The 23,628-nt window shown below is 43.3% G+C and overlaps 1 protein-coding gene across 2 annotated transcripts; it reads left to right on the forward strand.

Annotated features, from left to right (window-relative positions):
• Positions 1 to 3,959: 3,959 nt before the first annotated feature.
• On the forward strand, positions 3,960 to 20,342 carry PPRC1 (PPARG related coactivator 1). 2 transcript variants are annotated; one of them, XM_074295417.1, is made up of 14 exons: positions 3,960 to 4,150; positions 8,936 to 9,133; positions 9,914 to 10,060; positions 10,404 to 10,502; positions 10,847 to 13,469; positions 13,701 to 13,754; positions 15,607 to 15,664; positions 16,206 to 16,273; positions 16,402 to 17,134; positions 18,534 to 18,710; positions 18,865 to 18,931; positions 19,080 to 19,201; positions 19,485 to 19,636; positions 19,929 to 20,342. In XM_074295417.1, exons 1-14 carry the CDS (start codon positions 3,992 to 3,994, stop codon positions 20,030 to 20,032), a joined length of 4,761 nt encoding a protein of 1,586 aa, XP_074151518.1. In that variant the 5' UTR covers positions 3,960 to 3,991; the 3' UTR covers positions 20,033 to 20,342. The 2 variants fall into 2 exon arrangements, with proteins under 2 accessions (XP_074151518.1, XP_074151517.1); XM_074295416.1 differs by having other exon boundaries at positions 3,961 to 4,150; positions 18,528 to 18,710.
• The last annotated feature ends 3,286 nt before the right edge of the window (positions 20,343 to 23,628 follow it).

Below are 23,628 nucleotides of genomic sequence, written 5' to 3' on the forward strand. Positions count from 1 at the left end.
TAGTGCTAAGTGTTAGGAATACAAAACAAAAACACCCCCAAACTCACAAACTAAAACCAAAAAAACCTGATCTCTGCTACAAAGAGCTCATATTCTAATTGGAAAACAATAAACAAAAACTGTACCTACCAGTTATATAAATACATGTATAGATAAATGGAAGAATCTCAGGTGTTAGGCCCTAGCAGTAGGAAGGATTGGGAAAAGACTCCTGTAGAAGATGCGATTAAACTATTTCCAAATGAAACCCGGGATCAAGGAGGTCAAGGTGAGGTGGGAGAAAGTTTCAGGTATAGAAACAAAGTCATAGGAGATTGGATTAGTGAGAAATAAAGTCAGAAGATTGGGACTAGACTTTAAAGAACAGTCTTGAATGGGAGGATCACTCAGTTTAAACCAAATCAAACAAACATTTACCAAGTGCCTCTGCATTATATGTGAGAGAGAAAAAAGACAAAAGCAATCTGTTCCTTCAAGAAATTCACAATCTTTTTTTATTTTTAACATTCATTTTTTAAAAATTTTGAGTTCTGAATTCTTTCCCTCTGTCTCACTCCTGCTCCATCCTTTGAGAAAGCAAGCAATGTGATACCTATTATACATGTAAAATCACACAAAACATTATCACATTAGCAATATTGCAAAATTAAAAAAAATTTATATGTGAAAAAATTATGTTTCATTTGGAATTCAGACTCCACTGGTTCTCTCTAGAGGTAGATAACATTTTTCAGTTCATATAAGTTTTCCAGGCTTTTCTGAAAACCAATCCCCTCATCATTTCTTATACCATAATATCATATGCAACAATTTGTTTAGCTGTTCCCTAATGGATAAGCATTCTTTTAATTTCTGATTCTGTGCCATCACAAAAAGAATTACTTTAAATATTTTAGTATCTACATATCCTTTCTCTTTTTCCTTGATACAGATCAAGAAGTGGTATTGCTGGCTGAAAAGATATGCAGTTTTTTTGAACAAAGTTCCAAATTGTTCTTCGAAACAATTGGCTAAATTCACAACTTTATCAAAAGTGCATTACTGGGGGCAGCTAGGGGGCAGCTAGGTGGCACAGTGGGTAGAGCACTATCCTTGAAGTGAGGAGGACCCGAGTTCAAATGTGGCCTCAGATACTTAACACTTTCTAGCTGTGTGACTCTGGGCAAGTCACTTAATCCCAAATGCCTCAGAAAAAAAAAAAGCATTACTGTCCCAATTTTTTCTACATCCCTGACAGCATTTATCATTTCCCTTTTCCATATTAGCCAATGATAGATATGAGGTGGTACTTCTGAGCTCTTTTAATTTAAACTCCTCTAATCAATAATGATTTAGAGCATTTTTTTCATATAACTAGATAGCTTTGATTTCTTCTGAAAACTGTTTATCCTTTGACCATTTATCAATTGGGGAATGACTCATTTTTTTTTATAATTTTGGCTCAGATCCCCATGTATTTGAGAAGGAGGGCCATTATCAAAGAAAGTTGCTATAAAAAAAAATTCCTCAGTTTTCTGCTTTTCTTGCTTTTAGCTGTATTGATTTTGTTTGTATAAAATCTTTTTGTTACTGCTGTTCATGCCTGAGCCTTTGTGACCCCATTTACAGTTTTCTTGGCAAAGGTACTTGAATGTTTTGCTATTTTCTTCTTCATCGCATTTTACAGATAAAGAACTGAGGGAAACAGGGTTAAGTGACTTGCTCAGAGTCACGCAACTATTAAGTGTCTGAGGCCATATTTGAATTCAGGAAGATGAGTCTTCTTAATTCCAGGTCTAGCACTCTATCCACTGTGCCACTTAGCTGTCCCTTAAACTTTTAAATTTAATGTATTAAAAATTATCCATTTTAGGATTGCCTGTCATCTAGGGGAAGGAGTAGAGGGAGGGAGGGGAAAATTTGGAAAAATGAATACAAGGGATTATAAAAAAATTACTCATGCATATATACTGTCAAAAAATGTATAATTATAAAATTAATTAAAAAAAAAGAAAGAAAAAATAAATTTTAAAAAAATTATCCATTTTATTTCCTGTGATCTTTTCTATCTCTGGTTTGCTGCCCTTTTCTATACATCAGACAGGTAAAATTTTACATTCTCTCCTAATTTTCTCATCATCCTCCATGTCTAAATCATATACTCATCATGACCTTATCATGTTATAAGATGTTAAATATTGGTCTATACCTAGTTTTTTGCCAGTGTGCTTAAGAAGCTACAATCTAATGGGAGAAAACAAGTGTGTGTATGTGTATATACTGAATATACTGAAAAAAAAAAAAGAGAGATACTATATACAAAACAAATTGGAAAAAATCTCACAGGGAAGGAAGGCACTAGCTTAAAGACTGAGCTGGAAGAGCTTCTTATAGACAGTTAAGATTTGAGCTGAGACTTGCAGGAAATCAGAGAAACGAGAAGGGCACAAGAAATGAAAGAATCCCAGGCATCAGGACAGCGGGTAAATAGATAGAGATTTGAGAGATAAATTGTGTGCAAGGAGGCCATGGTCATTCAATTTTAGAACATGTGAAGGGACATATACGTAAGAAAAACTGGGAAGCTAGGAAGGACCAGGTTGCAAAGATCTGGGAAGCCAAATAGAGGATTTTATATTTGTTCCTGGAGATAATAAGAAACCATTAAAGTTGGGGAGTTGGGAATGATTTGGTTAGAACCGTGCTTGAAGAAAATCACTTTGAGAATTGAGTGGGAAGGGACTTGAATCAAGACTGCAAAAGTCTAAGCAAGAAGGCCTGGTCCAGGGTGCTTTCGGAGGAGAGAAGGGGTGTATTACGGAAATGGATTGGATGTGGGAGGTGAAGGAGGAGACCTAGTTGAAGCTTAGGTTTCAAGACTGGGTGAGTGGTCTCCACAGTAACAGAGAAGTAGGAAGAGGAAATGACCCATGCATATGTACTGTCAAAAAAAAAAAGTTATAATTATAAAATTAAAAAAAAAGAAATAGGAAGGGGGAGGGGAAGGAAAGGAATTTTGTTTTAGACACAATGTGTTTAAGGTGTCTCCAGGACCCATACTCGGGCATCGGAGTTTGTTTCTGAGTGAGAGCGCCCTGAATGAAGCCCTGCCTTATAAGAAAATGAAGCTGACAGTGACGGACTGGACTTAAGGGGAAGCCTCTGAGGCTGACGGGGAGGATGGATGAGGACCACAGGGAAGACACGGGATTTGGGCTGTCCAGAAAGAGGAAAGTGATTGATGCTGGTCAGACACCGGACACAAAGGACTGGGAGAAGTCCCTTGGGCAGTGACCAAGCAGGTGAGACTGGGTACTCCATCATACCTACGGCATAACTGGGAAGGTTAAGCTTGGAGAGGATGAGTTAGGAAATGGGGATAACAGTCGCCTTTAACTAATGAAGAATCGTCTAGGCAAGCTATGATTCGATGTACTCCGCTGGGTTCCAGAAGTCAGAACCAGGCAGATTTCAGCTCCACGGAAGGAACTACTTCCTATCTCCAACTGAGGGCTGTGCAAAGGTGGCCCAGGATGCTCTTCTCTGGAAGAACCAGAAGCTAGAAGGCCACCTGTCGGCTATGCGGGGAGGTGACTCCATTCCCACGGGGTTGGGACTAATTGAAGAGACTCTGAGCTTCCTTCGAACTCTGGGATCCCATGACTTTGGGAACATAGCGATCCAAGGGGGGTGGAAAGGTAGATGAGGACGGGGACGATCTGAAACTAAAGGGATGTCAAGATTCGTAGATTGTTTTATTGAAAACAAAGGGACCTCAACACCCCGTACTTCTCTTACCCCAGTCCCAAACACGTTGCTCGGCTTGGGCTCAGAAACAACTACAAATCCCAGAAGTGACTGCGCGCGTCAGCTCCGAGGAGGAGGCAGGCTCTCCGCTAGGTCCATTGGGAGTTGTAGTATCGCTGAGCTTTCTGGACACTGTAGTTCTTCGCCTCTACAGCCGGTAGGGCGAGGCGGCGCTGGTGCTCCCGAGCCGCGCTCTGGGGCCAAGATGGCGGCGCGCCGGGGACGGGAAGACGGTGCCGCGCCGCCCCCCGGAGGGGGCCCCGGACCAGGCCCCGGCGGCGGGATGCACGGCGGCAAGCGTGGGTCCTGCAACCGGAGCCCCGAGCCCCCGGGAGCCGCGGGGAGCTTTAGGGGCCGGCAGCAGGTGAGAGCCGGGCGGGCGGCCGGGAGGAGGCAGATCGGCACATGCCGGGCGGTGACACGTGGAAGCTCCCAGAGCTGGCGTGGGGAAGGAGGGACGGCGGGGACACCCGGGGAACAGCGTTCGGGAGGAAGGGGAGACCTGGTCCTCAGTGTTTGGGGCTGCTTCCTTAAGCCTGAAAAAGCTACTGTCTCAAAAGAGTGAGAGGGGGAAGGGAGGTTGGAAGAGCTGCGGACGCCGCTTAGCCAGGGCCGGAGCCGAGTCGTTGAGATTGGACCCGGGAAAGGGAAGGATGGGGGGCTGGGACCTGGGGACGCTAGCTTTGGCCCCACCGCTCCCTTCCTCGTTCCATCCCCTGCAGCGCTCCCTCCCCTTACAGCTCTCCCTCCCCTCAGCTTTGGGGTCCCCGCGTCCTGGGAGGCTGAGACCTGTTGAAGTGAGACCCCCTTTACGACCAGACTCGATTTTTTCTTGGCCACGTGGGGGTCTGCGTGTGGAGGGAGGGGTGAACAATTTTCCCGGGAGAACTTGATCCCCGCCCAGCCCTCCCCCTCCTCGTCCTTACTGCAGTCCCTGCATCCACGTGGATTGGGCCCGGCGCGGGGACACCTCCGAGGTGGCCGCAGTCCACGTGGGGCGGGGGATGGGGGTTGTCCACGTGGCCCCCTGTCTGCTCCCACCGCCACCCCCCCCCCACTTCCCCTGGGCAGCCTGGCGGCTTATCGGCTGCGGGGGCCGGCGTGGAGGCCATGCTGCTTGGAACTGGGTGTGTCTGATCCGCAGGTCCCTCCCCTAGACGCCGGCCTAGTGCGGTCCTCACCCCCTCCCCGGAATTGGGAGCCGAGGCTGGGGCCGGAGCTGGGAGGGGGCCGGCTTGTGGGGCTCGGGAGGCCTCTCCCCCTCCCCCGAAAATGTGTCCCGCCGCATTCCTCTAGCCAGCTGCCGGGGAAAGGGTTTTTCCAGATGTGCTTGAGCGTTCTACGCTGTGGGAGCGGGGGAGCCCGCTGCCCTTGGCTTGGGGAAGGAGCAGGCTCCTCTCCGGTTGGGGGTGGTGCAGGGGTGAGTCATCGGCACCTGCGGCGCCCGCTGTGGGACAGGCAGGATTCTCCCTGAAGGGCCCTCCCCCGAGTGGGCGTCCATCCGGGGGTCCGCAGGGAGAGCCGCCGCCCCCTTTCTTCCAGGCCTGAGCGGCCTTGAGGGCAGAGAGGTCCCGCTCTTCTGAGGGGCGGGCCTCACCTTGCACTTGGAGTCTCCCTCTCCCCTAGCCTTTAGCTGCCCTGACGGGCTCCACGCGACGTGGGGGTTCTCCTAAGTCAGGAGTTTTCTGCTTTCTCTTCTGGTCTTTGAAATCCATCAGCAAGGGTGCTTTCTTCCCGGGGTGGGTTGTAGTTTAGAATTCCTGAGGTGGGTCCAAGGGGGGCCCTTTAATTTGGTGCTGTTGTAACCCAGACCTGCAGGTTGGAGGTAAATGTCTAACTTGAACTCAGGCCCCACAGAGTCGATACTAACCTTCCTCTTTTAGCAGTTTCCTGGGACAGCTGGTTCTGTATGAGCCCATCTTGAGGATAGGTCCCTCCCTGTTCTAATGAGAATAAAAGGGAGAGGGAAGAAAGATGGGCATGGGGGTGGTGGTCAGATAAAGAGCCCTTCACTAAACTATTGGTTTAAAGAGGGCCAGCTCTTTTTAGTCTCCCCTCCCCCCAGTACTTAGAACTGTGTTCTGAAGGTATTATGTGCTTAACCAGTTCTGAAGTTGAGAGGCTTCACAAGCTGACCAACTCGCTTTGGTTTGGAGGCACCACTGTGGTCATGGAAAGTGTTTGAGCCTCCGTATTATCACAACGGGCAGTGAATTTCTGTGCCTCAGTTTCCTTTTGGATAGAATACTTGCGTGGTTTACCTCTCAGGGTTGTTTGAGAAAGCCACTTTGTGTACTTTAAAGCACTCCATGAAGGTGACCCATTATTGGCATTGAGGGAAATCAGCCCCAAAAGTAGTTAAACTGGGTTGGGATAGGCTGTGTCCCACAGGTACCTAGGAGGACCCGAGGGCAAGTGAGTATGTGTGCTGGGAATGAGGTCTGCTGGCCCAGGGGCTGTGGCAGAAGCCTCTGCCTGGTGGTGAGTGCCGGGGTAATACACCCTGGGAGTGTTTGCTGAGCCAGCTGAGATCCGACCTTAGATTCTGCAGGTATCCCTAATTACAGGTTCTTGGAGCATGGATGGGAGGAGTTCAGTGCCTGATAATCCTAACACTATCTTTGTTACTTTCCCTTAAGTCCCCATTCCTCTTACTCATTTCTTTTTCCATCCCATCTCATTCTAGGACTGATTAGTGCTCCCCAGTTAGAGAGGGGGAAACCCAACTTGTGTGTGGTAGGGGACAGAGCTCACGAGAAGGCTTGAAATGCTCCAGGAGGGAGAATCTGCTCAGTGCTCCTCCAGGGAGCAGCAGAAGATGCCCATCCATTTGGCCTGGGACAGGCTCCCTTAGGAGTGGTCCTCCTCACCCACACCCACAGCAGGCCCAGACTGGTGACTCCTACCTAATGAGGCTGACAGGGACTGTGTCTGCTCCTTCCCAGAGAAGTTTGGGGTGTGTCAAGGCCAAAGCCTCCTACTACATACTGATCTTCCTGCCTTTCTAAGGCTCTTTGGAATTGAGGGGTCATTTCATATGTCTATTTCTTCAGTGTCATATCACACAAGCTAATAACATTTTAGAAACATCGTCTTAGTTGACAGTCTAAGTATTATCTCCATTACCGATGAAGAAATTGAAGTTTGTGAGGATGTTGTAGCTTACCTAGGACAGTGTAGTTACACGAGAAACCTTTTCTTCTCCATCTCAGGTTCAGTGTTTTCCCCATTTACACCACCCTGTCCCTCTTTCTTGATGCCTGATTTGTGTTCAGCCCTGTGCTAGGAGTGAAAGGGTGGTGATGGTGAGAGCAGTAACAAAGGAATTCCATTAGAAACCAATGAAAAGTTAACAGTTATTTTAAAATGCATAGTAAACACATATATTTTTTTTTAATTAAAATTTTTTTAAATTTTATAATTATAAAATTTTTTATGACAGTATATATGACAGTAATATTTTTAAAATAATATTATCCCTTGTATTCATTTTTCCAGATTTTCCCCTCCCTCCCCTTGATGACAGGCAATCCCATACATTTTACATGTGTTACAGTATAGCCTAGATATAATATATGTGTGTAAATACCACTTTCTTGTTGCACATTAAGTATTAGATTCCGAAGGTATAAGTAACCTGGGTAGATAGACAGTAGTGCTAACAATTTACATTCACTTCCCAGTGTTCCTTCTCTGAGTGTAGTTGTTTCTGTCCATCATTGATCAGCTGGAAGTGAGTTGGATCTTCTTTATGTTGAAGATTTCCACTTCCATCAGAATACAGTCCTCATACAGTATTGTTGTTGAAGTGTACAGTGATCTTCTGGTTTTGGTCATTCATAGTGAACATATCGATAAGTGCTGGAGGTGTTTGGAGAAAGGGAGTCCTTTACAAGTTATATGCATGGGTAATTTTCCAGCATTGACAATTCAAAACCTTTTGTTCCAATTTTTCCCTTCCTTCCCCCCACCCCCTCCCCCAGATGACAGGTTAACCAATACATGTTAAATAAGTTAAATACAATATATGTATACATGTCGATACAGTTATTTTGCTTACAAAAAGAATCGGACATTGAAATAGAGTATAATTAGCCTGTGAAGGAAATCCAAAATGCAGATGGACAAACATAGAGGGATTGGGAATTCTGTAGTGGTTCATAGTCATCTCCCAGAATTCTTTCACTTGGTGCAGCTGGTTCAGTTCATTACTGCTCTGTTGGAATTGATTTGGTTCATCTCATCATTGAAGATGGCCACGTCCATCAGAATTGATCTTCATATAGTATTGTTGTTGCCATGTATAATGATCTCTTGGTCCTACTCATTTCACTCAGCATCAGTTCATGTAAGTCTCTCCAGGCCTTTCTGAAATCATCCTGCTGGTCGTTTCTTACAGAACAATAATATTCCATAACCTTCATATAACACAATTTATTCAGCCATTCTCCAACTGATGGGCATCAACTCAGTTTCCAGTTTCTGGCCACTACAAAGAGGGCTGCCACAAATATTTTTGCACATACAGGTGAAATGGAGTCCTTTTAAAGTTTCTCAGAAAGGTGGTTTTAAGGGAATGTTAGGTTTTGATTTAGTTGATAGGAAAAGGAGATGCTAGATTATAAAATAATGCAATTTCTAGTCCCTCTGTTTTCAGTCTTCTTCCAAAGACCATCAGAGTAATTTAAATACCACTCTGATTATGTTATGATCTATCCAAAAAATTTCTTTGATCTTGCATTATCTACAGAATGAAGTCCTAACATCTGAGACTATAATCTGGGGCCATCTTGCCTCTATCCTCTAATGGTGACCTTTTTTTTTTTTTTTGCTATTGCATTTGGGGTTAAGTGACTTGCCCAGGGTCACACAGCTAGGAAGTGTTAAGTGTCTGAGGCCATATTTGAACTCAGGTCTTCCTGACTTCAGGGCTGGTACTCTATCCACTGCTTCCACCTGGCTGCCCTGGTAACTTGCTATTTTGTGCTTTTAATGGTCCCAGTTATTGATCCAGTGATCTTGGTGAATTTCTTCTACCTCCTCTTTTGCCTACATTGCTCCATTCCCTTCTTTTCATGCCTAGGAGAAGAAAAACACAATGTTTAGTGGAAAGGATAGGTGGATTATGGCTATTTTTCTTGTTTTCCAGGTTCTGCTGGAAGAGGAGGAGGAAGAGGAGGCTGGCTTCTTCAGCTTGTCCCAGCAAGATCTATTTGACCTGGAGGGAGATGATGAAGTAGTAGATGAAGAGATGTTCCTTCAGAGCGAAGTCCTGTTGGAGACCATGCAAAGCTATATGGATGCCTCTATCATCTCCATCATTGAAGACTTAAGTGGATCTGGAGAGGTGGGCACTAAGGGGTGGCTTCAATGGAGCAAAAGAACTCTAGGTACCCAGAAGGCCAGAGAGTGGAGGGAATTGACCTACAATAGAAGAGGGACCTCTAAGAAGAAGCTTGCTAAGTTTCTGAGGTTCCTTGACTCTGGACTGAAATTTACTGCACTCCTCTCCTGGCCACCTGGGTCTAAGGAGTATAGAGGTATAAGGCTGGAACAAAGTGTATTTTGATTTGATATACCATGAAAATCAATCAAGCAACTTACGCTTAGTTTTTTCACATTTGTCCAGGGCTTAGGAGAGTGGCCTATTTTGTAGGATAAGGCAGGAAAAGATGTAGAGCCAAGATTCTTCATTTCTGGAGTCCATGAATATGCTCTTAAAAATATTTTGACAACAATCTTCATATAATTGATTTTCTTTGTAATCTTGTATGTTTATTAATTTAAAAACATGAGTAGTGTCTCTACGCTTCATCAATTTGCCAAATAGGCAGTGATGCTACAAAGGTTGAGAGTCACAGGTCTAGAATTTTTTAGTGATAGAGGCATAAATGTGTGGCTACAAAGGAGAAATGGCAAGAATAAAGCCCAACAGTCTTTTTCTAGGCCTATTTGAAACTGTTCCTGTAACATTCATTTATTAATTCATTAGTGGGTTGACATGGGAAGGAGGAGAAGTGAATTATTTGGATTCTGTGAGTTTCTGACTTGGGGAATATGTAACATATGAGCATTCAGTCTGTGTACCTTTTCAGTGATTAGATGTCCTTTTCTTCCTTGGAAGCAGAGCAGGGTGACCTCAGAGGACCAGAATGAAGTGTCTCTGCTCACAGCCCTCACTGAAATACTTGACAATGCCGACTCTGAGAATCCATCACCCTTTGATACCATTCCAGATTCGGAGCTGCTTGCATCTCCTCGGGAGAACACCTCGGTTAGTGTTAGGCTATTGGGGTATTGAGTTTTTTACTTCATGGTTAGGACAAATGCTAATGGTTGGGATTATGTGTCTAATCTCATTGTGGGTTATTTCATCACAGATTTAAACCTGTGTTCCCAATGGGTACTAACTAGTTTCTGCATGTGAGCTAAGTAATGTCAGTTGTTCATTTCATTATCTGTCCTTGGCAAGGATGGATCACAGAATTGGGGATGGGGGTAGCTTTTGTGGTAGAAGAAACAGGTCTAGGGAGGATGGTTCCCTGGTGACCACTACCCTTAATCACCCCTCCGTCCACTTATCTAGGGACTGACTGGCTTTCTTTGTATTCTTTTAGTTGCACAAACTGCTGGGTTTTTCTCGCTCATCCCCAGAAAACAATGTGGAAGACCAGTGGGGACCCAAGACACACAGTATGGCCCCTACTATTGGCAGGGTGAGTAAACTGAGTTGGAAGAGTACCTGTGACCCAGTGGGGAGTCACTAGGTCATATATGGAAAGGCCAAGATCTGGCTTAGAACCAGAGATAGAGAAGGGTCCTTGAAGGCTAGCCAATACCCTTATTTTTCAAAGAAAATTTGTCCACCATCACAATCCAGATAATTAACAGAACTTGGAATAGGTGCCCAAGTCTTGTGGATGCCAAGTACTATCCTTATAACTAAAGGTATCTAAGGATAAGTGATCCTTCCCCCCAGATCTGGGAGATTGCACCTCAATTCCAGTGACCTCCTATTTCCCCCTTCACCTGACTGTTCGCTTTTCCCCTCTCCATGTAGGTTGAGATGTGTCTCTCTGATTCTTCCTGGGATCTTCCCCCACCTCCCTTTTTGGATACCTCTTCCCCAAAGATCCCAGGATGGAAGACACCAAGATCCCGGCCCCGATGGGGTCAGCTTTCTCCCCTGCAGCGCAGTGATGGAGAGGAGGAAGAAGATGCCAGACTCAGCAGTGATAGAGTCGCAACAGTGGGCTTCTCTGCCGACAACACTGAAGACTTCCCTATGCACCTGGCCTGCCCGGAGGAGGAAGAAGAGGAGGAGGAGGAAGCTGTCCCAGTTGGAGATGAGAGCATCTCTTCTCTAAGTGAGCTAGTGAGGGCCATGCATCCCTACTGTCTGCCCAGCTTCACGGTTTGTTTGGACTCTCCTGGAGACAAGCAGGAGGAGCAGCCTGAAGAGTTGATGCTGGCTGAAGGGGGCATGGTTCTGGAGATCCTAGGCCAAGGGTCTGTGACTGGGGAGGCTCTGGAGATTCCAGTGGTCTTGCGCCATCTCCCTCCTTCAGACCAGCCTATGGAAGAGCCTGACCTTTCTCAGCAGCTACTTGAGTCTGACCTGGGAGCTGATGTCCCTATGTGTGGGGAGCCGTGCTTTCAGAAAGAGCCCGCGATTCCAGGCAGTCCTGAAGTGGAGAAAGAGGAGCCCGCAAGCCCAGCCCTGCCTTGTGATGAATTGATGCCAGCATCTGTTGATAACCCCAAAGGATCCTCTAATGATGGGTCTTTAGATGTACCGAAAGGCCAAAGGGGCCATCGGAGTCGGAAAAAGAAGACTGAAGCTATGTTATTGCCGGACAGGGAGGGAGAAAGGACCTATGTTCGCAAGCTCAGGTCCTCTTCTCGGAGCCACCTGACAGCTGAGAGCCAGTCCTCAGAACAGCCCCTAGAGGGGGTCTCCAGAGTGGCCCAGGCATCCTGCAGTCGCAGAAAGCCCCGGGCCAAGCTGGCGGAACCTAGAGTGATATCAAGTCTAGAAAAACCAGGCCCAGCAGAGCCCAGCTCTGTCCCACCAAGTCCCCTTGGACAGTCTGGCCTGGCCAGAGAGGAGCCGCCGACTCTGTGCTCCGGCAGTGTTGAGATGTCCTTGGCCTCGGGGACTTGTGACCAGTCACAGGCCCCAGAGCCAAGTTTTGAGATTAACAGGCCTCAAAGTGAGGGGGTCTCAAGCCCTTCAAAGGCAGAAGTCAGTGCCAGCGCTGGGCCCCAGGAAGCCAAACCCCGACCTTTGAGCCTCTCAGAGTATTGGCAGAGAAGGCAGCAGCGCCAAGCAGATGAGCACGTGCCAGAACCCCAAACCCCTGCTGGAAAATGGCCAAGCATTCCGGAGACTCCTACGGAGCTAGCAGAGATCCCATGCCTCATTGTCCCTTCTAAGACAGCTGAGCAGCAGGGCCTTGAGGTACCTTCAAAGCCCATTGCCCCTGGCATAGTCAAGCAGAGGACAGCTCAGCAGCCAGGCCCCAAGCTGCCTGCCAGTCCCATGCCCTCCGCCAGCTTGTCTTCCCCTGAGGCTGACCTCCCGTTGCCAGCCAGACATACATCTCTAGCAAGGCAATCTGTGCCCCCTACAATGCCCATGCCCCCAGCTGTGCCTCCTGCAGGACCCATGCCCCAAGCTGTGCCTCCTACAATGACTGTTCCACTGACAATTCCCAGGCCTCCAGCTCTGCCACCCACAATGCCACCCCTTCCGGGTGGGCCAGGAATGCCATCCATGGTGCAGCTTTCCTCCAGTGGGCAGACAATGCCTGATTTGCGGCTGCCACCGCTCCCCCCACCCTGTCTCCCAAGGCCTCCTGATTCTTATACCCAATTTGCCCCAGTGCCTTCCTGGCCCTGTTACCCCTCTGTGCCACCATCTGTTAACTATCCTTGCTTGCCACCCCCAGTGCCAGGCACATCCAATGCCTATCCAGTACCTACTCCCCCTGCTGTGCCTTGGGCCCTACCTCCTGCGACAGCGACAGCTTATGGTTCTGATCATTCTTATGGGCCTATGGGTTGGGGTCCAGGCGCACAGCCTCCTTATTGGCCAGCTGTACGCCCAACCCCATTACCACCACTACCACCACCACCACCACCACCACCACCTCCCCTAGCTAAGAACATCCCACCACCCACCCATGTTACTGACAGTTTCCCTACTGTGGCTCATGATAGCATACCTGACTCCAGTGCAGTATCTATGGTTCCGCTACCTAACCTTGTACCAACTTCTCAGGAGGCCTCTCAGTCTACACCCTCAAAAGCAGAGGCCAAGCAAGGGCCAGCTTTTCAGCAACCCTTGAGACCCTTGTCCCCTACATCCAAAACCAGGCTGGCCACTCCAAAGAGCCCAGATACCAGAAAGAATGAGGTTCTTGTTGAGGAGCCCATGGTTCAAAAGGGCCAACTCAAGTCAGAGGGTTCTACCCCCCAGAAGGCCCAGCCTGAAACCAAGGAGAGTGAGCATAGTGAGTCACCGTTAGTCTCTGCAGCTACCACTGGGTCTATGCCAAAGCAGTGTCAAGTGGTCAAGATGCCTAATGTCCATCCATCCCGACTTCGGAGACTCAACTTCCTGCCTTCTGCACATACCCAGGGTTCTGAGGATGTGGTACAAGCTTTTATCAGCGAGATTGGTGAGTGCCCAGGGGACAGGTACACATCTGCCTGATTTTTGGTTGGGGGAGGACTACTACTATTGCTGCTCTGCTTTAAGGGAGATTGAGCTAGTTATACTTTCATTCTGGATTTCTCATGTTTTTGGTAGGGCATTCCAAGAGAGAAGTGGTTAGGGCCTCTTGGATGAGGTAGTACATTTGTCTCTTTTCCAGAACTATACATGTTCTTTCTTCCCTTTCTTGCTATAGGAATTGAAGCATCTGATCTATCTAGTCTTCTGGAGCAATTTGAGAAGTCGGAAGGTGAACAATTTCCTTTTTGGGGAGGGTGGGTAGTAGAGTTGGGCAAATTTTTTGGCTTGTCTACTTACTACATTCATATTTTTAATTTCTTTAAATACTTAATCCTTTACGTTATTAATTTCTTTAAAATGTGTATTGCTTTTTTTGTTCTTAGATGACTTTTCATTTTCATTTATGGGGCTCTCAACTTTCCCTACCCAGAGAAATTCTTCTAACAATCAGAAAGGAGGGGTAAGGGGGTAGATGGAAAAGTTGAGCAAAAGAGACCATTTCATCCTAGTCTGAATTTATATCCAGTGCACTTATGCCATATTCCTTATGTTTACAAAAATGAAGGGCCAGGTGCATTTTTCCTCTCTTCAGGGGCAAACTTGGTCATTGTGATCTTTCTGATCACTTTTATTTCTTTAAAGAAAAAAAAAAAGATTTTGTTTTTATATCATTTTTATTTCCCACTGTATCTCTCCCCTCATGAAGAAAGATTAAAAAATAAAGAGGAAAAAGTTTCAAATCTATGCAACACATTATGGAATATCAAGATAATATACCATAATCTTCATTCATGGTCTTCAGTCTCATTTTTTGAGTGGGGAAGCAAGCAGGGTTAGCACTATTAAGTGTTTGTGGTCAAAATTGAACTTGGATCTTCCTGACTCCAGTGCTGGTGCCCTCTTCAGCTGCCCCTCCAACTTCTTTAAATGAAATGCATTCTTACATCTTTAGTTATGTATGATAAATAACTTTTTTCCTGGTTCTTATTTTGTTTTTCATCTATTCTAACCTTCTTTTGCTTCTCTGTATCATTAGTTATGCAATTATTTGTGTTCACCCATCACTATTTAGCCATTCTCTAATCATTCTCAGTGTCTACTTTGTTTCCAATTTTTGTGTATTACACATGCTATAAACATTTTGGTGCATACAGAACCATTGTTTTTTTTTTTTTTTTCTTTATCTCTTTGGGGTATATGTTTAGCCATAGTATTTCTGGATTTTATTATATAAAGAATATATATTTTATATATATGTAAAAAATTATATAGAGAATAGAGCCAGTCTAACTGACCACCTCATTGAAATACATGCAAAGATTATTTTTAACATTCACCTTTGTAAAACCTTGTGTACTTTTCTCCCTCTTCTCTCACTTCCCAAGACAATAATCCGATATAGGTTAAACATGTAATTATTTTAAATATATTTCCATATTTGTTAAGCTATGTAAAGAAAAAAAAATCAGATCAAATAGTAAAAAGGATGAAAAAGGAAAGAAAAGGAAAGAAATCCAAGGAAATAAACAGGATGCTTTACATTTTTAGTGTAAGCACTTATACTTTGGAAACTGGCAAAACCCTAAATTCAACACTTGATTTAATTTTTTTATTGCTTAAGTTAGAACTTAAGAAAGTAATAGAAAGAAACTTCATTCAGATAAAATTTAAAATGTGTAGTTATTTTTTGAGATTTAGTTGTCAAACATTTACACTGCTGGTCAAAGAGTACAGTCATTTCATTCACTTTCCTAGCATAATTGTAAATTGTTTTCCAGAATGATTGTCCAAAGTCGTTATTTCACAACAGTACATCCTGCTAAGGGTAACTTCATTTCAGCCAATATTCAGTAATATTTTTTGGCCCTTTACTTGGCTGTGTCCTGGAGGAGATCCAATACCTGCCCCTAAGATGTAGCATTCCAGATACGGATACAGAGTAAAGAAGAGCAGTATGGGAATAAACTGAGTGTGTGGATGGAAAGCCTGATCTCTTTCCAATATTTTCTGATCTGCAATTCCTGACCTTCAGTACCTGTTTGTGTTGTTCATAATAATGTAAATGTTTGATTTCTTTACAGTCAAAAAGGAGTGTATTCCGGTGGGATCTGCTGATACCTTAGCTATAGGAAACTCAGGGTTAGTATGAACTGGGGGTTCCCCACAGCTTTTTATTGCCAGTGGTTGTCAGGATGAACATATCTCCCCAGGTAACTGCTGTTTTTTAGAGTTACAGAGTACCTCCTTTTTCGGGTTGGCTGAGAATGAGATAACATAAAACCTGGCCTCCCAAATATCCCCATGGCAACTTTTCTTCCAACTCCTTGGATACCTCAAGACTGAAGTCCTTGGCTAGTTTGTAGCTTCCCTGGTAATTACTTGGGGAAAGAAAGGTCCTTTAAACCCTTTGCCCCTCCTCCCAAAGCTGACCTTCCCTCTTTTCTCCATTCAATTCTTCCATCTTTCCCCAAGGACATTTACTTATCTTGTCCTTGAAACATTGATTTGAAAAGGGTGCTGCTTCCTTCATTTCACAAGGGTACCAGAAAAGAAGTAACCTATTCCATAAAGAGTTGGTGACAGAGGAAATGCATCCTTATCCATTTGTAGTAGAACAGACAGTTCTAGGAGATCAGAGATGAAATGAGGTTTTATCTAGGTCCTTATCTCTTCCTGGCAGGGTTGACAACTCCCAGGAAAAGCGACCTCTTGACCGGTTACAAGCCCCAGAGCTGGCCAACGTTGCAGGTATGAGTAATGGGATGGAGGGGAAGATCCAATCCCTAGATTTTGGATTATAGCATTTGATGCTAGGTAATCATGTTGGGTGTGGGGAATGGAATCATTTATATTTTATTTTTCTTTCTTTCCTGTAGGCCTGACCCCCCCTGCTACTCCACCTCATCAACTATGGAAACCTTTGGCTGCAGTCTCATTACTGGCCAAGCCAGGGTCTCCTGATTCTCCTCCTCAAGATAGAGTGCAGAAGCCTGTGGGAAACATGGAGGCCAAACGTGCAACTGCAGCTCGGCTCCGAGGGCGGGTCCCAGGACCTAGCCCAGTTCATGTGGGCTCTGGGGACCATGACTATTGCATCCTAAACCCTACAGTGACCCCAGGGCCTGAGTTGGGATCCCGCTGGAATGTCAAACGACATCAAGATATTACCATTAAGCCTATCCTTTCTCTGGGCCCTTCAGCTGCTTTGCCAGTTTGCCCAGCCACGTGCCAGAAACAGCAGCTGGACCATAGGACTAGTGAAGAATTGGAAGCAACCCCTCCAGCCCCAGCCGCTACCCCTGACCAGCACCCTTCTGTGCTGTTGTCCCCAGAGGCTTCACCTGGCCGTAATGATGACACTAGGACTCCCCCCGGGGCTTTGGCCAAGCAGCCAGTGCACTGCTATCAGAAGGCCATTGCTTCATCCAGCCCTCCAGGCCGTGTTTGGCGAGGCCGCAGCAGCCGCTCATGTTCTAATGGGGCCAGTGAGGCCTCTTCCTCCTCTTCATCGACTTCATCCTCCTCCAGATCCAGGTCCAGGTCTCACTCCCATTCCCATTCCCGGTCCAAATCCAGGTCCATCTCCCCACCACCCAAGAGATGGCGCAGGTGAGTTTGATCAAGTTCCTTTTCTTCCTGGAGGAGCACTAGGTCATGGGATTACTCTTTTGGTCAAGTCAAATCAATAAGCATTTAAGTGATTGGGATACAAAGAAAAGTTAAAAACAATCCTTGTCCTTAAAGAGCTAACATTCCAATTTGGGGAAACAACATGCAAATAGCTATATGTATGCAAAAGGTAAATTGGAGATTATGTTAGGGAAGAAAGCAATAGCATAAGGGGTTGGAAAGAGTGGGAAAGTTTTCTTGAAGAAGATAGGATTTGTTCTAAGTGTTAGAGGGCAAGATTAGTGATTAGGAGGGAAGTCTGGAGACTGAATGTTGTATGCAAGGAACAGCAATGAGTCTCCAGTGATACTGTTTTGTGATACTGTACAGTGATACTGTATTATCCATAAAATACATGGAAGAAAGTAAAGTGTAAGAGGACTGGAAAGGTAGGAAGGGTCCAGATTGTAAAGTGCTTTGGCTATAGAGCATTTCGTGTTTGATCCTAGAGTTTTTGAGGAGCAGAGTGATATGTGTCAGATGTGCTTTTTGAGGAAGATTATTTTGGCAGCTTTGTGGAAGATGGATTTGGATGTAGAGAGACTTTAGGCAGGATACCCACCAGAAGGTTATTATTGAAAATGAGGACCTGCATTAGCAGGGAAGGCCATATATACAGGTGTCAAATGTGCTCATACATAGCCTGATAGGGGTGGGTTGAGGAAGTTAGGTTGACCTGCCAGTTGAAGTTTAGGAAATGTCTGCTGGGACTTAGAACATTTATTAGGCAGGGTGTTAGATACTGATCTACCATAGATATCAGAAGCTGCAAGGGCAGTCAGTAAGAAATTTTACACTAGATGGTGGATACTAAGCTGATGAAAAATGCCCCTTTCTATGGGGATGTCTGGTAGAAATGCCTTCAAGTTCCAAATGTCTAATTTCTGTTAGCATTTGATTTATCTTGAGTATTAGAAGAAACTTTGGGTTTACAAAAACTTTTTAACATATGTTCTCATTTGGCCCTCAAAACAGCCCTGAGGGAAGAGCTTATTAGAAGTATTATCATTCCTACTTTATGGTTTGGAAATCAGAACCAAAATGAAAAGGAGAGTATATCTCTTGATGGAATATAAACTTGAGAAATGGGGCTTTCATTTTTTTTTCTTTGAATCCACATCTCCTAGCACAATTCCTCTCTGGTATAATGGGCACTTTATGAATGACTGATTGACTGGGACAAAATAGAGACAAGAATCTGGAATAGAACATCCAGTTGCTGATGTTTAGTTTTTTGCCCATCCATCTTGGAAAATGGTGGTTTGGGGATGTCTTGAGGACAGGCAAGAAGTTAATGGCTAACTGAAGGTTCCAAGCCATCTTATTCTCCCAGCTACAGGTCCCGTTGTTCCCGTAGTACCCGATCCTCTTCTAGGTCCAGCTGTGATTCCTGGGGACACTCTCGGCGGCGATCTTCCTCGTCATCTTCTACATCCTCTTCTTCTTCATCCTCAGCCAGTTCTCAGAGCCGGTCTCGTTCTCCATCCCCTCGTAGGAGGAGCAATAGGAGAAGGAGGTGGGTATGAGTATAACCTGGAGTCAGTATTTGGAGTAGGGAAGCCAGAATGGTGAGGTCTTGGATCTGGTGAAGAAAGAACAGTTAGAAACAATGTGGTTCCTCTTGGTCAGATCCCTGGCTTATTCTACCCTGCAATTCCTCTCTTGCTTAGGTACGACTACTATGATTCCCAGGACCACTACCAAAGGCAGAAAATTCTTCAGAAGGAACGTGCAATAGTGAGTTGAGGATAATGGTGTGGAGAGAAAGATCTATTTTGGACTTAAAATTAAGAATAGCATGCTATCCTTTATGTAAGGGTATAGGAGGAAAAGAAGTGCTGGCTTACCTTTTTGCTTTCCCTTGTGTCCATCTACCTGAATCCAGGAGGAAAGGAGAGTGGTCTTCATTGGGAAGATTCCAGGCTGCATGACTCGGTCAGAGTTGAAACACCGGTTCTCAGTCTTTGGAGAGATTGAAGAATGTACCATCCACTTCCGCTTTGAAGGGTAAGTGTTTGCTTCTGAAGAGGAGGGCAATATTCCTTCCCCATGCTACAATCCAAACCTCACTTTATTTCCTTTCATGCAAAATAGGAGGCTGTTGCATTTCTAACGTTCCTTTGTCTTTAGGATTATAACTGAGAGCAATGTAGGGATTATATTTTCTACTCAATATTTGATGAATTAGCAAGCAGTTTATTTCTGATTTTGGGGGTGATGAAATGGAGACTGGGGAGGCAGACCCTTAGGATCTTCTTTATATAATTATTCCCTCTTCCTCCTCCTTAAGTGACAATTACGGCTTTGTCACCTACCGATATGCTGAAGAAGCATTTGCGGCCATTGAGAGTGGTCACAAACTTCGGAGGGCTGGAGAGCAGCCCTTTGATCTGTGCTTTGGGGGCCGAAGGCAATTCTGCAAGAGGAATTATGCAGATTTGGGTGAGTAGTATTCTAGTGACCTAAACTGGGGACCCGGGGTGGTTGTTGTTAGGATTTGAGGCATTTATAAACTTTAATCCATTCATTCTTTGAGGACAACTGAAGTTAAAGAAACAGGGGATACATTTCAGATCTTTTTACCCATGGCCCAGAGTTTTTTACTGTCGACCTTTGGAGGAGGGAAGTTACACGTGGGGTGCATGTGGTGTGAATGGATCCCTTGGTGCTTATGGGGGGGAGTCGGTCATTCTTCAAGTTTGCCCAGGATCAGTTTTTCCCTCTGCATTTGTAGACTCCAACTGGGAGGAGTTTGACCCTGCCCCCGTGAAGAGCAAATTTGATTCAGTCGACTTTGACACATTACTAAAACAGGCCCAGAAGAACCTTCGGAGGTAACCCTGGGCCTCCAGCCCCTGTCCCTCCAGAAGTCCCTCCCCCTCGCCCCCTGGAGCACCTGTTGCTTCTGGATGAGGGGGGAAGAGCTGCTAGTGAGATGGCTGTTTTATAAAGAAAATGGAAAAATAAGTGAAATTTAAAAAAAAAGTAAAAGAATTTTTCTAAAAAAAAAAGTTTTGTTTTTATAAAAAGTATTTAACAAAATTTGCATTCCTTGTGAAGTGGGTGGTGCCTACTGCATGGGCTGCTCATTTGGGGAAGGTCTAAATCACTATGCAGATCAATAAACAATAAACAGGAAAAATCTTTATTGTGTTGCTATGTATTTCTGTCCCCAAAGACCCTGGTTACTTCATGCCTTACCTGTACTCCTGATCATGTTTCTGACTCTTAGGCACCTTCCTCATGGGGCTTAAGGGATACCATTGGCTTACCCCTTGGCCTCTCATGCTTACCTGCTTTGTTGGGTCCATTGCTCCTACTGCTGCCTTTCCTTATGAAAAGATTACTGTGAATAGGCATTTTGACTATTGATAAGCTTTTAATGATGGACAGGTGAATGAGAACAGTTTGAGAAGTGGAGGGTGGTTGTTATTAAAACTTTTTTGAACCTTGTGAGAGCTTGAGAATAATATATTATCTTTTCTGGGATATGATTATGTTCTAGGAAGTAAGTCACTTAAGGGTAGTTTTCTACCCAAGGAGGAGTAGGGTAGTATCAGTGAGTTGTTTCCCTAGTCCATATTTTATAACGCCTTGGATTTGAAATAAGGGTCTGAGTCTTGCGTTAGATACTCTTTTAACATAGTGATGTGGTCCTCAATAGGTTAAATCGCTTAACTTTAGATCTGTTTCATCATCTAGGAAATTAGAGTTATACCTGTTACATATGGAGGTGGAAGGGTGGAAGGACAGCAGTCAGTTCTTTGAAAATCAAAACAGTGAATTTGATGCTTTTTATAAACCTCAAACTTGTTTTACAAACAACTCTAGTTAATTCTGTTTTTTTTTTTTTTTACTTCCCACATAATATTTTTGTGTTTTCCAATTAAATGTAAAGATAGTTTTCATCATTCACTTACAAGATTTTGAGTTCAAAATAGTTTTTTCCTGTTTCTTCCCCAAGATGGCAAGCAGTTAGATATAGGTTATACATATATAATCATATTATTACCTTTACTTTAAAGCTTAGTGAACCCAAAGGATCTTTGAAGCAAAAATTAAAAATTAAGAGGAAACCAAATCATTTTTTAAAAATTAATTTTATAATTATAATTTTTTGACAGTACATATGCATAGGTAATTTTTTTATAACATTTTCCCTTGTACTCCCTTCTGTTCCAAATTTTTCCCCTCCTTCTCTCCACCCCCTCCCCTAGATGGCAGGCATTCCCATACATATTAAATATTTTATAGTATATCCTAGGTACAATATATATGTGCAGAACCGAATTTTGTTGTTGTTGTTGCAAAGGAAGAATTGTATTCAGAAGGTAAAAATAATCTGGGAAGAAAAACCAAAAAAAAATGCTTGCAGCTTACACTCATTTCCCAGTGAAACCAAATCATTTAATTGTAAAGAATATTGAAAGTAATTTCACTAAAGGTAGGGATAGAAGGGAGACAACACGCCATGCCAAAATTTGTAGAATACAGTCAAAACAGTTCTTAGGTAAATTTCATATCTCTACAACACTTTTCTCAATAAGTATATTGAGCATGCAACAACAAAAAGAAAACCAAATTAATCTCCTTTCAAACAAACTCAAACAAAAATTATAATAAAAAGGAGAGATTAACAAAATTGAAAGTAGAAAATAAAATTGTTGAGCTAACAAAATCAGATTTTAAAAACAAATTTACTTAAAAGAATAAAATCAAATTGCCAGTATCAAAAATAAAAGGTGAATTCGCAAAGAAGAAATAAAAGCAATTATTAGAAGCAATTTTGTGTAGGTTTTATATATATGTTTTAAATGAAATAGCTACATATTTACAAACTACAAATTGTTCAGATTCACAGAATAGGAAATAATTATTATAGAAAAAAAATTGAACAAGACATCAATGAAATCCCACAAGGTGGAAGAAAAAACAGGAAGGGACCAGAGTAAGTGAATTGTACCAAACATTTAAAGAAAAATTCCAATAATACATAAAATGTTTGGGGCAAAAATAAAATAGTTTGGAATAATAGGCAACAAGAGGGTCCATCTAATTTACTTTGATGAAACAAATATGCTGATACCTAAAATAGGTAGTGCAAAACCAATTATAGACCAATTTTATTAGTGAACATGTATGCTGAAATTCCAAGTAAAATACTAAATAGGAAACAACAACAATATATCACAAATATTATACATTGCGACCAAGTAGGATTTATCCCAGGAATATAAGGATTATTTAACATGAGGAAAATGATATAATTGATAACGAGTAACAAAAATCATGATTGTTTCAATAGATCTTTTTGACAAAATACAATACAAAATACAAAACATTTTAGAGAGTAGACATAAATGGAGTTTTCCTTAAAATGATAAAGAGCATCTACCTAAAATCTAGCATTATTTATAATGGGAATAACCTAGAAGCCTTCCCAATAAGATAAGTAAAACAAATATGCCCATTATCACCAATGTTATTATAAATGCTAGCAATATAAGATAACATAATTAAGAGAAATAAGAGAAAAAAAAGTTGAAGGGATCAGGATGGACAGTGAGAACTCCTTATTTGTAGGTGGTATCATAATTGGAAAACTCTAGAGATTGTACTAAAAATTTAATTGCGACATTTAATTTTAGTAAAATGGCAGCATCTAAAATTAATCCATATAAATCATCATTTCTACATAGTACCAACAAAACCCTGCATGAAGAGATACCCGGGGGCAGCTAGGTGGTGCAGTGGATAGAGCACCAGCCTTGAATTCAGGAGGACCTGAGTTCAAATGTGATCTTAGACACTAAACACTTCCCAGCTTTATGACTCTGGGCAAGTCACTTAACCCCAGCGGGGGGAGGGGGGGGAAGAGATACCCTACTTAAAGTAACCTTAGAGAGTACAAAATACTTGTGAGTAATGCAAATATAAATATAAACCGATTTTCACAAATAAATTCAGATTAAATAATTGGAGAAATAAATATTGGTTGTTCATTGGTAGACACACCTAATGTAGCAAAAATGACAATTTTATCTAAATCCACCTATCCAATGCCCTTCTAATTAAATCATCAAAAAAAATTAATGAGCTAGAAAAAAAAAATTATTGGGAAGAAGAAAACGTCAAGAATATCAAAAGAATTAATGAAAAAACTGTAAAGGAAGGCAGTTTAGCAAGGCCAGATCTTACATTGTGAGTCAATAATAATCAGTATTACCTGGTATTAGCCAAAAAATAAATGGATTGGAACAGAGTCGATATAAAATAACAGTAGTAAATGATCATAGTAATCTTGTATTTAACAAATTAAAGATTTAAGCTTTTGGGATAAGAATTCACTATTTGGTAGGAAAACTGAAAAGCAGTCTAATAGAAATTGGGGTCTAGACCAATATCTTACACTCTACCAAGATAAGGTCAAAACA

The sequence above is a fragment of the Sminthopsis crassicaudata genome, chromosome 2 (assembly GCF_048593235.1).
Source record: "Sminthopsis crassicaudata isolate SCR6 chromosome 2, ASM4859323v1, whole genome shotgun sequence".
NCBI classification, from domain to species: domain Eukaryota; kingdom Metazoa; phylum Chordata; class Mammalia; order Dasyuromorphia; family Dasyuridae; genus Sminthopsis; species Sminthopsis crassicaudata.